Genomic DNA, 16,635 nt, shown 5'->3' on the forward strand with positions numbered 1-16,635 from the left:
GGGTTTTCTATAGGTGAAGACCTCTTGAGATCGTCTATAGACAGAAGACCTCTTGAGGTCTTATATAGTCTTCTTTAGTCAGAAGACCTCCTGAGATCTTCTTTAGAATGAGGACTTTTTGAAAGCTTTTATAGACGGAAGACCTTTTGATGTTTTTATAGATAGAAGACCTTTTGAAGCCTTCCATAGACAGAAGACCACTCAGGTCTTCCATAGACAGAATACCTATTGGTGTCTTCTTTAGGCAGAAGACCTATTAAGATTCTCTTTGACAGCAAACCTCTTGAGATCTTCTTAAGTCAGCAGACTTCTGGAGGTTTTCTATGGCAAAAAATACCTCTTGAGATTTTCTATAGACCGAAGACATCTTGAGATCTTCTATAGACAGAAGACATCTTGAGGTCTGCTGTAGACAAAACAGCTGTTGAGGCCGTCCATAGACAGAAGACCTCTTGAGGTTTTCTATGGATAGAAGACCTCTCGAGATCTTCTATAGACTGAAAACCTCTTGAGGTCTTCTATAGCCGGAAGACCTCTTCTATAGACAGTGGACTTCTAAAGACTAAATGCCCTCCCATCATAGTGTAGGGTATACAAATGAGTGGAACTGTTGAAGTCTTACAATAAAATTGTTTAACATTTTTAGATTCCTGAGGCGAAAATATGGCAAAATGTCTTGGAATGTTGGTAAATTATTTGGAAACTAATGCTAACAACAACAACAACGAAAGCAATATAAATAAAATCACAAAATCAATGAGCAAAGAGGCAATGCTAGCTATCAACAACAACAACAGCACTAATGATAATGTGCATGATGTCTATTAACTAATAAATCCACAAAATAAAAAACGGATAATTAAAATTGCATTAAGAAGACAGCAAAAGTCTGCCGCTGAAATATAAACAACAAAACTTAATAAAGACAAAACAAAAACACTACCAACGAAAGTATAACGTTTTACTTTTCGTTTCATTTCAATACAAATCAAAAGTAAAAACAATACTCTTCAATGCTTGCCAAAAACCCCGCCCCCTGGAAAAGATCACGAAACCTGAAACATTGTAGAATGTGTTCAGATATTGGCATAGTTTTGATTTTATTAATCGTTTGTTTTAACAACATCAATTGTGTGCTTATCACAACAACATCAACAAATAATAATAATACAACAACAATAAAAAATCTTACAACTACCGTTCGGCTAGGCGGTCATCATCATCATCATTTGTATCAGCATGAAGTAAATAAAAATATTTTAAATGTTAATAATGACGATGTGGGTGATTTTGAAAACATCTCATGGCACGCTTCAACAACAATACACCAACCACAGGCGGCCACAGACGAAAGCTCCACCGCAGCAACTGGTGATGGGGCTGCTGCTGGCCACTTTATTGATATAACACGGAAACACAAAATCCATTATAATGGACAGGTGGTAAGTGTGATATTTCATTTTTGATGTTTTTGGAAGTTTTCCTTTTCGTTTTTTCTTTTTTTTTTGGTAGCTTATTTTGAAAATGAGTTTGATATTGTGTTACTTGAGATTTCAAATTTTTTGGGGGTAATTTAAATATTCTTTAATATTTAGGTGGTTTTAACTAATTAGGCAATCTAACGACCGTGCATTTTTTTACAAGTTGCACAATATGGAATTTATTCATTTATGTTAATGTTGACTTCAGCTATGTGTAAATGCGTCATGGTGAGCAAACTACTCGTTGTACTTTCCATAATTTGTAAATGTAGCCGCATTAGTTATGGAATTTCTCAGTTAATTTGATATACAAATTTAACTGTTTTAGTCCCTTTTTGCGATATTCATCTTCAACTTTTTCCATCACACGGTGGTCGAAACCACTGATTTAGCGGCGCGAAATTAATAACATAAAAACGAATTGAGATATGTTACTGAAATTTTGCACAAACACAGTCTGTGTCTGTGGGTAATAATGTGCCAAATATGAACAATATTGGCTAATGTTTTGGTATAGCCCCCATATAACGGTACCTTCCGATTTTCCGTACTTCTTGAGAAAACAGCCCGAATGTTGTAAAACCCCCCTATGGCAACCCCATGGTCTATGACGGTCCATTCCTTTAAGTACCTTTTCCGCAAAATTTTTGAACTTTAATCCTAATCAACATTTTTGTCGGTTCATACGACCAAAATTTTGAAACCCCCTAAATACATAAGTTTTTTGTGAAAAAAGTGTTTCAATTTGCACAGGCTGAGGGTATATCTCTGTCGGCAAAGCCGACTGATACTTTTTTACTTGTTTTTACGACAGAAGACCTCTTGAGGTCTTCTATAGACAGAAGATCTCTTTGATGTCTTGTACAAACGGAAGACCTCTTTAGGTCATCTATTGAAAGAAGACCTATTTAAGTCATCTATAGACAGAAGACCTTTTTGATGTCTTCTGTCTTTAGACCTATTGAGGTCTTCCATTCACAGAAGACCTCTTGAGGTCTACTATAGTCTATATGTAGACAGACGACATCTTGATGTCTTCTATAGACAGAAGACCTATAAAACTCTTCTATAGACCGAAAATATCGTGAGGTCTTCTATAGATAGAAGACTTATGGAGGTCTTATATAAACAGAAGACCGATTGAGGTCTTCTACAGACAGAAGACCTCTTTAAACCTTCTGTAGGCAAAGGACTTCATGGAACCTCTTGAGGTCTTATTTAGATAGAATATATTTTGAATTCTTCTATAGACACAATACCTCAATAAGTCTTCTGAGGTTTTCTATAGACTGAAGACCTCTTGAAGTCTTCTATAGACAGAAAGCCTATAGATATGTCCTATAGAAAGAATACCTCGTCAGACCTTCTTTAGACTGAATATATCTTGAGGACTTCTATAGATAGAAGACCTCTAGGCGACCTCTTTAAGTCTACTATATTCTATAGACAGACGATATCTTGAGGTATTCTATAGACAGAAGACCTATAAAGGTCTTCTATAGACCGAAGTCCTATGGAGGTCTTCTATTGACAGAAGATGTCGCGAGGTCTTCTATAGATAGAAGACTTATGGAGGTCTTATATAAACAGAAGACGTATTGGGGTAATTTACAGACAGAAGACGTCTTTAAACCTCTTGAGTTTTTCTATAGACAAAGGACTTCTTGGAATCTTCTTCTCAAGAGATCTTCTGTCTATACACGACCTCAAGAGCTCTTCTGTCTATAGAAGACCTCACGAGGTGTTCTGTCTATAGAAGACCTCAAGAGCTCTTCTGTCTATAGAAGACCTCTTGAGGTTTCTATAGACAGAAGACCTCTTGAGGTCTTCTATAGACAGAAGACCTCTTCAGGTCTTTTATAGACAGAAGACCTTTTGAGGTTTTTTATAGACAGAAGACCTTTTGATCTTTTGAGTTCTTCTATACACAGAAGACCTCTTGAGGTCATCTATAGACTGAAGACCTCTTGAAGTCTTCTATAGACAGAAAGCCTATAGATATGTCCCATAGAAAGAATACCTCTTCAGGCCTTCTTTAGACTGAATATATCTTGAGGATTTCTATAGATAGAAGACCTCTTTAAGTCTACTATATTCTATAGACATACGATATCTTGAGGTATTCTATAGACAGAAGACCTATAAAGGTCTTCTATAGACCGAAGACCTATGGTGGTCTTCTATTCTATCCATGGAAGCTTCCAAGAAGTCTTCTGTCTAAAGAAGATCTCAAGAGGTCTTCTGACTATAGAAACTCTCAAGAGGTCTTCCTTCTACAGACGATCTCAAGAGGTCTTCTGTCAATGGAAAGCCTCAGGTCTTCTTTGTATAAAAGGTCTCAACAGGTCTTCTATTCACAGAAGCTTTCAAGATGTATTCTGTCTAAAGGAGATGTCAAGAGGTCTTCTGACTATAGAAACTCTCAAGAGGTCTTTTTCCATAGAAAACCTCTCGATGTCTTCTCACTTTAGAAGACCTCAAATGGTCTTCTGTCTATGGAATACCTCAAGAGGTCTTCTGTGTATAGAAGAACTCAAAAGATAAAGAAGTCTTCTGTCTAAAGAAGATCTCAAGAGGTCTTCTGTCTATAGATGATGCCAAGAGGTCTTCTACCTTTAGAAAACCCTAAAATGTCTTCTGTCTATAAAATACCTCAAGAGGTATTTTTCAATAGATGACCCCAAGAAGTCTTCTGTCTATAGAAGTCCTCAGGAGGTCTTCTGTATATAGAGGAATTCAAAAGGTTATTCTTTTTATACAAGAAGTCGAAGAGGGCTTGCTATAGACCACCTATATATAGCAGAACTCTACTTATAGAACTCTGTTTATAGAACTCTTATGTGTTTCATAAACAGAGTAGCTCTTGAAGTCTTCTTTAGAAAAAATACCTTTTGAGATCTTCTTTTATAGATATAACACCTCTTAAGGTGCTACGTATACAGAAGCACTCTCCGTTTATAGACAGAATACATTTTGAGGACTTCTATAGATAGAAGACCTCTTGACAAAACATCTTGAGATCCTTTGTAGAAGGAAGATCGCTTGAGAATAGTTGTAGGTAGAAGACTTCATACGGTCTTCTATAGACAGAAGACTTTTTAGGCCTGCTATAGACAAAAGACCTCATTAGGTCATTTAAAGGCAGCAGACCTTTTGAGCTCTTGGTCGAGTTTTACAAAAGTAGTTTTCCATGGGTCCAGTCACTCCTAGTTGTAATCAAGATCCTAGCCGCACTGAAATTGACTACTGGTGAGAAGCTATCACTGATCTCCAGAGGGCACATATAGTCCCCTTTGTGGAGGATAGAAACGTATGCAAAACGCGCGTCGACCAACATCTTCTATTCCCTGAGCCTAAAAGCACTTGTGGCTGCGATATTTTTAACTATAATATTCAAGGATTTTATGCACAGCATTATATTTAGGGGGCAGCATGCTAAGCTGTGCGTTGTACACTATCAAGTTATGCCACCTTTGACTTGGTGCAGAACGCATCCATATGTCAAGACGGGACAAGCCACAGTCTTAAAAATCCAATGTATCACCTGAGGTCTGTATCCCCAACTTTTACCTATTGAATTTTTACAAGGCTGGAATATGCGCTTAAACCTTTCTTTGTGCGCCACTTAATTTTAAACCAACTAAAACTATCGATTTTCCATCTCCCCCACACCCTTCTTTTTTTCTGTCGGACTTACACCAATTCCGTAAAGAAGACAAAGAGCGCCTTGCCTGAGCTTCGACAGTGTTGAAACAAATTTTCCGCTTACAAGGATGTCTAAGTCATCAGCAAAAGAAACGATCTTTGCTTCAATGTTTTCGGAGCCAAAGCAGCAGTGAAAGTGGAGTACTTGCCCTAATTATCGATTTCCTAATGAAACTCGTTCCTAACCGCGAATTAATGATTCTGTTTTCAAGCATTCCATTGATCTACCCAGTCAATATAGAGGAGACACTTAAGCTCTGTGGATTGATTCGAGTTTCTTCTTATTAAACGGCTTTTAAAATCGAGAAAGGCAGCACAAGTAAAGTACGATCCCTCCAGGTTCCTTACAACGTACCCCGCTACGTTATCAAAAGCGGTTTAGATACGTTTCCCTGTGTTGTACAATTATCTTTTGAAGGTTTTTAGTGCAAAGAAAAAGGGCTAATAGTGGCTTGATTTACCCGCCTTGGGCGATAAACGTCACTGTCACCTCTCTCCACAGAACCTTCTAACGATTTCTGCAACTATGATGGGTCTGGTCCGGGAGGTTTGAAATACAGGAAAGTAATGATCACTCATGAAGTACCTGCACTGTAGGATTACATGTCCCGACCTGCAGTGGTGGGTTTGTGCCGACACCCTTACATTCTGCAATGTGGGTGCTACCCAGAAGGTTCAGTGTCTACAAACCGAAGTTGGTCCACCCGCCGTTGATACTTGCAAAAGGGAACTTTAACAGTTTCTTGGGGAACCTTGAAGCTGAATCAAATCCCTCAATTGACTCACTGAAACTAATCCAGGATTTTCAATTGAATGTCTCCACATCACTCTTGTACCTATTAAAATGTATTCTGTTCACATCGGTACAGAGCTTTGCTTTATTAGCATCTCTGTATGCCCTTCTACTTCTATTCTTCTCATATCGGCCAACTCCTTCTGGAACCTCCAGTTCAAAATTGTCGCTTAAGTGAAGTTTGAGGACTGTTCAAGCATTATTTTGAACTTTTTATCGAAAGTATTCCTTGTGGTTCTGTTTACAGCGATATAATGTTTTCGTGGACAAGTCCATGTTTCCTGACATAATAGTATAATGGAAGGAGTGACTGACATTGGTCCAAGTTTTGCAGATCGAAGTATTTAAAATTTAAATGGCTTCATTTCCAAGATCAGTACCCCATATATCACATTACATGACTATGTAACATAAATCCATCCAATGAATATCGTGCTATGGCGAAGCTTCGATAGCGTGGTACGTTTTAATGAATTAAGATCTTTAGACTCTAAAATTACGTGATCTGTCTCAATCAGTTGTTTATGTTATGCATTACAATGATCTTCAACATAGCGACTACTCAGAAATTCTCCTTCAGTAATGATTTGTATCTCACCTTAAAGTCGTTATGTATAACATTTAATTTGAAAATCATGTAAATTACTCACATTCGAGTTCAAGTGATCATATTAAAAGACTACAAATCAATCAAACTACTATTTGAAATTTATTTATTATTAGAGAAATATGCGAAGTGCGCTGGCGCACATAGCATTGTTAAGCAATGAGCCAGCCAACCAGCCATGCTTCTTTGATTCTCGTAAATCACCACAAAAGGCAACAACTGTCAATGATGCAAATCAGATGCCAATTCCAGTCATGCAATCTGACTCACGTGCCACCGCAATTTAACATAGATTCTGTGAACAAAAAAAAAAAAAAAAAAAAAAAATCACATCACAGCAGGAGCAGCATATCGGTGCCACCGATCGAACATAGTTTGTAGCAACCAACAAACATGATAAAGTTTTCAATAAAACAACAAATGTTTATTGAAAAAAAAAACTTCTTTAGAGTTTTCATGGCACACCCTAAAGTAATTTTAACGCCAGGGTTAAGTGCAAATATCGACAAGAGATTTCTGCATTTATAATTATTTTTTATTGTTGAAAAACAAACTGTAAAATTATTCAATTTGATTTCGTATTCTTCGAATGACAAATACTGAATAATTAATTTAATAAATTTGATTTGAGGTGTTGCAGTTAATGACAATTTAATTATTGTTATATAGAATTACTCAATTACTGTATTGGGACTTTAAAATAGAATGTGTAAATAGTCAAAGTTCAAAATTCTTAATTCATTAACTTGCATTACAAAACAAGTTCATGCGCTCAGTTCGAGTAAATATAGCCCCCACTTTACTTACATACTTATGGAAACCCTCTGCCAGAATTACCTCTACTCTAAACAATGACAATTATTACAAACAACCAACGTACTCAACTCGACAATAAAAATAATCAAAAAATCTCTTCAACTTTATCACTTTCCCCTTTGGCCTTCTTCTGTTGGCTACTTGAAATGCAATTAAATCGCAATCATTTCTTATCAATTTCGATTAATGTAATGTCTTAATTGCAATACGTACATACGTACAAGAAATGCAACAGTCACTACAACAAATAAACGACAAACAACCAAACGTTCAAACATTCGCAATTGATTTACTGAGTTTGTTGACAATTATTTATTTTTTGTTTTTGATTTGTTAAGACACTTGAACATTGACCATTCTATACACGTGTTAGATCTGGCTGCGTCTTATATAAAGTGCACTGTGCGCCGATTTTTTTTTTTGCACGTTTGCTTTTATTTTTATTCCCCCATTCAATACTAATGATGCGAATCATTATTATCACTATCTATCAGTTTCTATTGTTGTTATTATGAGTTATTTCTTAAACGATTGATAGATTGCCTTTCAATTGATCGCCTTCTTCCTACGTTGCCACCATCAGCACCGACAGTCACCGGCAGCAGAACGAGAGAGAGTTTGAATTGCACCAATTGCTTTATGAACTATTTCAAATGCATAATAAATATTTGTGTTAGTGTGTGGGGGTCATAGTTGTTGTGATTTGTTGTTGTGCATTTTATTTAAATCAATTATTAATTGTTAATAAAAAGTTATTGCTGGACTGTTACTTAACATCGGCAATAAATTATACAATGTGGCGGAAGAAACTGGGTAATGGGAAATAATAAAAAATACTAGTTTGCAGAAGCAATTTGAGTATTAATATAATCAACATGTTTTTACTTCAGAAATGCCGGAAGGTTGTTGTTGTAGCAAAGCATATACATACATATGTTCGTTCTTGTATTATTCCAGTTAGAGGGTTCTGCTTTCTCTGTTTCCAGACCAGCGCTGCCGAAAGTTTTTGATCCGAAATCGTCAATAAAATTTGGAAAATCGTCAACATGTTCCAAACTAAGTTTGGTTACCTTTTAGTGCGGTTTTCTTCGCTGATTGTTATTTCAATGAAACTGGCTACATAAGATATACAACTCACTGCAACAAAACTAACCCAATCGCAAAGGGGTTATGGCCTCTTGCAAATTTTACAAAATCGAAAATTTTTTTCTTGGCTCATTTTAATGTGCAGTTAGAGTCGATCGGACAAAAATTTGCATTAGAAAGTAAACATGTATTGTGATTTGTATGTGACATCGAAGTTTTAAACCCGGTTTTCTCAAAATGGCATTTTTGAAAGCTGTGACCACTGTGGCTCGTAAACGGATGATACATTACCAAAAGATTGTCCTTAAGCGAGAGACATTTAAAAAAATTACGAATTTATGGCGAAACTATCCATTTTTTTATTTAAAATCGAAATATTGACTTTGACAGTTCACCATTTTTAAGTGTATGCGGTCATTTGTCAGGACACTGTGCAATATTTTTCAACAAAAAATCTGAAAGTAGCTCAAAATGTTACCTTTCAGATTAAGACAAAATCTTTTAAAAGAGATAGATTTATTGTAAAACTAGCCGGCCCGGTCCACGTTGCTGGCCCTTGAAACTGTTTTATGTTACCTTTTCTTAAGTAAATTATACTTTTCTTGCGTCGCAAAATAGTTGGGAACTGCAAGTGACTATAAATAGAACATCTTCAGAAATGTTGGTGTCTATATGAAATTTTGGCGGTATGTTAACTGATGACTTGAGGCATGCATTTATTTCATCTGCTGGAATAGTATAACTGACAGTGTTTGTCTAAAATCTAAACGTGAATTCCTCTTAAATTCTTCAAGAATCGTTCTAAAGCTTCTTGGGAATTTTTATGTGCCATCGTACATTCGTTCCAGATGATAACTTCTATTTAATATTGCATGTGTGCAATTCAATCAAAAGAATGTCCAGTGGCAACTTAAGGGTCGACTGTGTTGTCCTTGCACCTTCTTATAATGCATACCTGATGAAGCTATAGCTATAGCCAATAAGACCAAAGCTTCGTTATGCATAACATCTGATATTTCCATTGATTTGTAACATATTAAAGAATTTGGGAGTGGTCGGGTCTTACGGCTAAAATATGCACCCAGGGTTGGGGAAACGGACATGTTCGTAAGTTTATATAGCCTATTTCCACCAGGGGCCATCCCTGTACATCATCTGAAAATGACATGACGTATTTAAAAAATGGGCGTGCAAAAAGGGTTTTAAAATAAGGAGGGCATGGGGGAGGTACCCCGTCCCCTTCGAAATTCAAAAAAAATATATAGCCTTTTTCCACCACGGGTGTTCATGGTGGGCCATCACATTCTCTGAAATTTTAAAGAAAATCGGCTCAGTAGTTTCATAGATATAACATATTTAAAAAAGTGGGCATGGTCGGGTCTTTAAGACCTAAATAAGTACCTAGGGTCGGAGATTCAACCACCCTTGTCTCGCAAATTTATTTGCTAAGCCATACGTTAGTAAGTTTTGTAAAGACACAGTTTTAATAAAATAGGGCAAAGGGGAGATACCCCGCCCCCTCAGAAATTCAACAAAATATATAGCCTATTTTCACCAGGGGTCATCCCTATCCATTCTCTGAAATTTTCAAGAAAATCGGTTTAGTAGTTTTGGATATATAAGATATTTAAAAAATGGGCGTGGTATGGCCCCAAATGAGTACATTCTCCCCAAATTTTTCTCTCCGATACGTTCTTCAGTTTTGTTAAAATATCATTTTCAAAGAAATAGGGCATGGGGGAGGTTCTCCGCCCCTCCGAAATTCAACAAAATATATAACTTATTTTCACCACGGGTCCTCCCAGTAGATTCTCTGAAATTTTCAAGAAAATCGGTTAAGCAGTTTTTGATATATAAGCTATTAAAAAAAGTGGGCGTGGTCGGGTCTTTAGGCCCCACATCAGTATCTAGGGTCGGAGACACAACAACCATTGTTCCGCAAATTAATTCTCTCTCCGATACGTTCGTCAATTTTGGTTAAATAGCGTTTTTAAAAAATAGGGCATGGGGGAGATACCCCGCCCCCTCCGAAATTGCAAAAAAATATACGAGGGCAGTTCGGAAACTTCTTAGGGTTGGGTTGCTGAATTTAAACGTGGTCGTACAAGCATTGAAGTTGAACCACGTAGTGGACGTCCAAAAACAGCAACAACAACAGAAATTGTAGCCAAAGTGCATGATATGGTATTAAATGATCGACGAATAAAAGTGCGTGAAATTGCTAATATCATGGGCATCTCAAATGATCGAGTCCATTTAGTTTTGCAAGAAGAACTACAAATGAAAAAGCTTTCTGCAAGATGGGTGCAGCATTTGTTAACAGTCGATCAAAAACGCATAAGAATGAACATTTCTCAAGCTTGTTTGGATCGTTTTAAGCGAAATAAAATGGATTTTAAGCGTCGTTTCATAACTGTTAATGAGACATGGATCCACCACTATACTCCAGAGACAAAAGAGCAATCCAAACAATGGACTGAAGCTGGAGGGAGTGCCCCAAAGAAGGCAAAAACAATTCAATCGGCTGGTAAGGTTATGGCAACGGTTTTTTGGGACTTCAAAGGTATTTGTTTGATTGACTATCTGCAAAAGGGTAAAACAATAAATTCAGAGGACTATTGCAACCTTTTGGATCAATTAAATGTACAAATTCGAGAAAAACGTCCTGGCTTATAACCCAAAAAAATAATTTTTCATCAAGACAACGCACCAGCGCACAAGACTGTTTTAACAATGGCTAAAATCAATGAATTAAAGTACGAGTTGCTTGACAACCAACCTTTTTCTCCTGATTTAGCTCCCAGTGACTTTTACTTGTTCCCAAATCTAAAAAAATTCCTTGCTGGCAAGCGTTTTACCTCAAATGAAGATGCAATTACAGTTGTAAACCACTATTTTGAAGACCTTGAGGAAAACTATTTTAATCAAGGGATAGAATTGCTAGAAGAGCGTTGGACTAAGTGTATTGAAGTTTCAGGAGATTATATTGAAAAATAAAAATATTTTTGAAAAACTAACTATTCTCTTTCATTGATAGGCTAAGAAGTTTCCGAATCGCCCTCCTAGATAAGCGAACAAAAATTTGTTACAAAAACAGAGAGTTAAAGGAATGAAATTGTGAAAATAAAATTGAAATAAATCACTCAAAAACATTAAGTTTGGACGGGCCGAACTTTTTATAGTTTTTTCTCCTTGTTCCCAAAGTAGCAAAGTTTTTTAGGTGGAAATGTTTTTGACCAAGGAAATCCCCAAATACCTAAAAATTCAGTCAGCTAAAAACTTATAACTACCTGAAATCGGGCGGTGCCGTTGTATGAAGATATTGTTACGGAATTAGATTTAACTAATCTCCGTGTAGACGTTGTTTTATTCCCCGATACGATTTGTACCAAATAAAACAGGGTTCGTTTTAGATTACGTTTCTACAATGCTTTATTTACTTTATTACACTTATTCGGAACCGACTTTAATTACTAAGCACACAGCTTGTATCTAGTTAGCACGCAGCTCTCATTTAACCGATCTGTTCAGTTCAACGCTTAAAACACGACTACTCCGTCATTGCCATTTCCCCGGTATTTATACCCCAAAGTCTCCCTGTTCTACAGTCCTCCAGAACACATATGGCAACATCTCGAATCTGTGCAGCGAACACACAGACGCACATTCGCACTAAGCGAACAACCATACTCACATACATACATGGGGGAATACAATTGGACGACAAGCGCAGTAATGACGTAACTACAACAACAAACAAGTGCAATAAAGAAGTAACAAACTAAACAATAATTACATGATTGTGGCAAAACAAAACAAAAGCACATTAATGAAAGGTAAAGAACATCTAGAATAATGAAGATAATTCTACATGATAATTGTTGTTGCTTAAATAAAGTAACTGCGTAATAAAACTTTACGTTACAATTCAAATTTTTAAATTAACGGAAATTAAACTAAGCTAAGTTAAACCTATCAGTTACATTCGTAACAATATGTTGAAGATATATTGGGCATATATAGACAATTTTTGATTGCAAATTTTTTACTACTGGGAACTAAATACCAAATGACATCCAATTTTGCCCGAAAATGTGGACAAAACTAAAAAAACTGAAGTAGGTGGTGCCGTTATATGGCGCCATACCGAAATGTTTATCGTGGAAAGTTAACCAGTTTAAGCCCAAATGGCATCCAAATACTTTAGATTAGCCCGTACCGTTTTTTGGACCTATTCCAAAACGACGACCTATGACGCATCTTTCCATAATGTCAGTGTACTCTCTCTATTTGTGGATGCTAGAGTGATTACCACAGGCGGACGGACATAGATCGACTAAACATTTTATCCAGATCAAAAATATGTGTACTTTATAGGGTCGCGAATGATTATTTCCATGCGTTACAAACGGAAAAACGAAGTTAATATACCCTCCATACTATGCACAGTGGATGCGCCCAACGACAAAAATCAAAAAATTCATGTCGTCGTTTCAAAAATTTAAAAATGCAAATAGCTGCAAAACATTCTAAATTTTTCGAAACTCAACTTATTTTTTCCATCTTTCGCGGTTCTTAAGGAGAAAACGCCTTATGAACATGACTAATTTTGAAGAAAAATATGTATTTAAAAATGAGAAAAAATACTTATATTCTAAGCGAATTTATGAAACAAAGGACTATTTTTAACGCCTTAACTTAAGATGAGTCATTTAGTAAATTGCCTAAGCTTCATTTTTCTAGTTATGAAAATTCCTCTAAATCGCAAGGGTTGCCAAATATTTTGGTTATAATATTGGTAAAAATGAAATTATTTAATATAGATGTATGGATTTCCTTAAACTTTTTGTCACTTTCGACAAATTCGAACAAATGGCCACTAGTGCCAAATTGTAGCCTAGCGCCTGTTGATTTCAAAACTGTATAGACTTTTTGCGGTAATTTGCGGTTTTGGCAGTTATGACCAAAAGTTTAACACCATTTTATTGTTGCTGAATTTATATTTTTTGGAATACTTTTAAGTAATTTTATTATCCTTTCTTAAATTTGGTTTCAATATAACGTTTTTTGTGCTATTAGCGATTTCTATGGTCATGGTAACTTAGACCTGTAATGAAAACTCGCGAAAAAAAGATTTGGGGGTAATCACTTTAACAAATAATTTATTTTATTTTTGGGACACCCTAATGGCGGACCACGCTAAAAAGTGGAGATTTTCCCCGCATTGAGTAAAAAACGCATTATTACAAGTAATTCTGCAGACAAATGTGGTTAAATCTTATAAAGTACAAAAAAAGATGGTAACCCTTTATGGAGGCTGTGGTCAAAAGTGGACCGATACGACATTTCTTTATAAGATAATGTTCTGAAGTCTGAGATCATTATAAGAATATAGTCGCTTACAATATTTGGTTGACATCTGCCCAAATAAATCGATATATAAATCATTGGGGAGTAAACCAAATCATGGACCAATACTGAAAATTTTTCGTGGGGATGCTTACAATACAATAATAACTCCTGGTACCGGATTACAGCAAATTTGGTTGAACAATGTCTTGGTAACAGTAAAATACTTAAATTAAAGATGATTCGTTTCGTGGGAAACACGCGAAATTTTGGACCGATGACCCCAATATTTTACGTAGAGTGTTTTTAGGCCACTATGACCCACTGATAACAATTTCAGTTCGATATAGCATTTAGAAGTATTTTTGTCACACCTTCCCATGTAAGTGCCACCACTGTGCTATGGTGGAGGGTATATTTTATCAAAAAATATCGTTTTTAAGTTTAGCATTATTTTTTGGCATTTTAATATTTATTTAGCATTTGTTGTCATAATTTTAAAGCTGATTTAGCTGCAAAACTGTTTTAGATCTGGTCACACTGCTCGGTTGTCTATTTGCTGCGACGAATGGTCAGCCGAGTGCTATATATAGCTCTGTTCCTTTACGTTCAAGAATCTTCAAGTTTTACCACTTTTTATTCGAAAAACGTTCCTTTACTTCAGGCACAATACAATTCATATGGGAGAAGTAAAGGAACAGACCATTTGTTGCGTGGTTGTCGATTATGCGAAATGAAAAAATCTGAAGTGTAAAATACGAAATAAAGGGTTGTTTACACCATCTATCAATGTCGTATGAGATGTCAAATTTTCTACCTGCGAATGTTGTACATATAGTGTGACCACTATGAAAATTTTCATCTATCAAAATGATTTGGCAACTCATATGTAAATTTTTCATTTAGGGAGCGCTCTATTTGATACGGCATTCTCGTATGTAAACATAAATTTATCAGCTGTTTTCTGGCATTCTCAAAAAAAAAAATTGAAAAACAAAATCTTTTAAAAAAGAAAATGGAAAGTTTTGTATGTATATTTAAGTATTTAGAAAAGTAAATAAAGGGTGTTTATAATGTTATTTTCAGATCGATTGATCGAAAGGAGCAGTGTTGGAAATTATTGCTTTGTGGCAAAACATGAATGCCTCTATAACCCCAAAAACCTATTCTACCACAACAAACATGCTAGATATTCATTTTCCTTCAACCAAAATTAAAAATTTGCGCAAATTTGTAACTCCACAATATATGTAAACAATGGCAAAAACAGCTGTTTTTTTATATTTATAGGTTATGTCATACGAAAATAACACTTGTAGGTATGAACGCACAAATTGAAAGTTGTATGGGTGACGTCAATTTTGACAAACATAGAGAATGTCGAATGGGTAAAGGAAATGACAGCTCATATGACATTGATAGATGGTGTAAACAGCCCTTAAGCAATGATGCACAAAAATAAATATGCGTTCGTTTGCTTATCAAGCCGTGTGTGTCAATATTGTGTAGCACTTGATGTGTACAGCTAATGCTAATGTTTTTAAATGGTGACTTTTAAACCCTGCATATAACAGGTTTTGGGTGGCCCTATGTTCCACCTAGGAACCTGGATATTAATAATAATAATATAACAGCTTATTACAAAAACAGATTTTGAATGATGACTTTTTTTCTTAATCTAATCTTAAGCATCAAACAATTTTTTTGGATTTTTTAAAATGGAAAGCTCTATTTTACAAGTTTTTGTCCATATGCTAAAACAATATCATACATACATACGTGTCAAATACAAATATTGCAATATAAGTATCTCGTGCATAATATCTATCCAAAGAAACTCTTTATAAAGAAACTCTAAATCTGAGAAAAAACAATGATTTGTCATCAAATTCGGATTGTAGAATATTATCGTTATCGCAACAGAATTTTTCATAAATGTCTATGTTTACATATCTCCAGCAGCACGAAGAGGTCGTTGTACAGTTTAAATCCACGTTTTTATCTGGACGGCCATAAAAACATATGTTTGCCAATAAAATATTGCAAATTTCATGACTTAGCATAAAATCAATTCCTTCTGAAATTTGTCTTTTAAAGGAGAAATTAAATAATATTTCATTGAACACTTGCACCCAACAAAAACACTTGTCTTGACTAAATATTCTGGGATTTCAATTTCATGCAAAAAATCGCTTAAATTTCATTTATGTAGTTACATTTTTTGATGGATGGTTTGGCTTGACAGACACATAGTCAGAAGCCGCTGACAACAATAATCTGCTGCTAACGACATTAAGTTGGATTTTTTTCTTCGTTGTGGTAAAATGTTTATGTTTTGAGTCATTGACATGAAAATTATTTGGAGCCGGTCATTTGCTAACTGGCTGCCCGTTCGTTCATTCGCTTGTTTTTATTTTTTTTTTCTTTTTGTTGCAATTCAATTACTGTTCTTAATTTAATTTTGTGGAACTTAGTATCATTTATTGTAGTTTGTTTAACGAACAAAAAAAAAAAAAAATGATAAATATGCAAAAATATTTAAACAAAAAAAGAAAATACAAATCAAATCGTATGATAATCACCTGTTCGTAATGATGGCGCGTTACGTTCTCAAATCTGTCTAGTAATGAAATATTGTTTTATTTTTGCGTATTCAAACAATTTAATTATGGGTCAAGATTTTTTCTACGTCAATCATTAATGGCTACTGTGTGCAGTAATGCGTGTGTTTTTTTAATATTATTTATATAAATTATAATATTTATGTAATTTTTAAGCAAATTAACTAGGCTTTTATA

At 35.3% G+C, this 16,635-nt stretch overlaps 1 protein-coding gene across 4 annotated transcripts in view; it reads left to right on the forward strand.

The window, feature by feature from the left end:
- The window catches only part of stl (ADAMTS metallopeptidase stall), a 133,761-nt gene that overhangs the window by 25,304 nt on the left and 91,822 nt on the right, over positions 1–16,635 (forward strand). For all 4 annotated transcript variants that reach the window (XM_073955891.1, XM_073955889.1, XM_073955892.1 and 1 more), the window contains one exon: positions 647–1,442. In XM_073955891.1, the coding sequence (XP_073811992.1) occupies positions 1,014–1,442 (429 nt within the window). In that variant the 5' untranslated portion in view covers positions 647–1,013. The remainder of the gene's footprint in view (positions 1–646; positions 1,443–16,635) is intronic.

The sequence above is a fragment of the Musca autumnalis genome, unplaced genomic scaffold, assembly GCF_047663935.1.
Source record: "Musca autumnalis isolate F117 unplaced genomic scaffold, ASM4766393v1 scaffold_5, whole genome shotgun sequence".
NCBI classification, from domain to species: Eukaryota; Metazoa; Arthropoda; class Insecta; order Diptera; family Muscidae; genus Musca; species Musca autumnalis.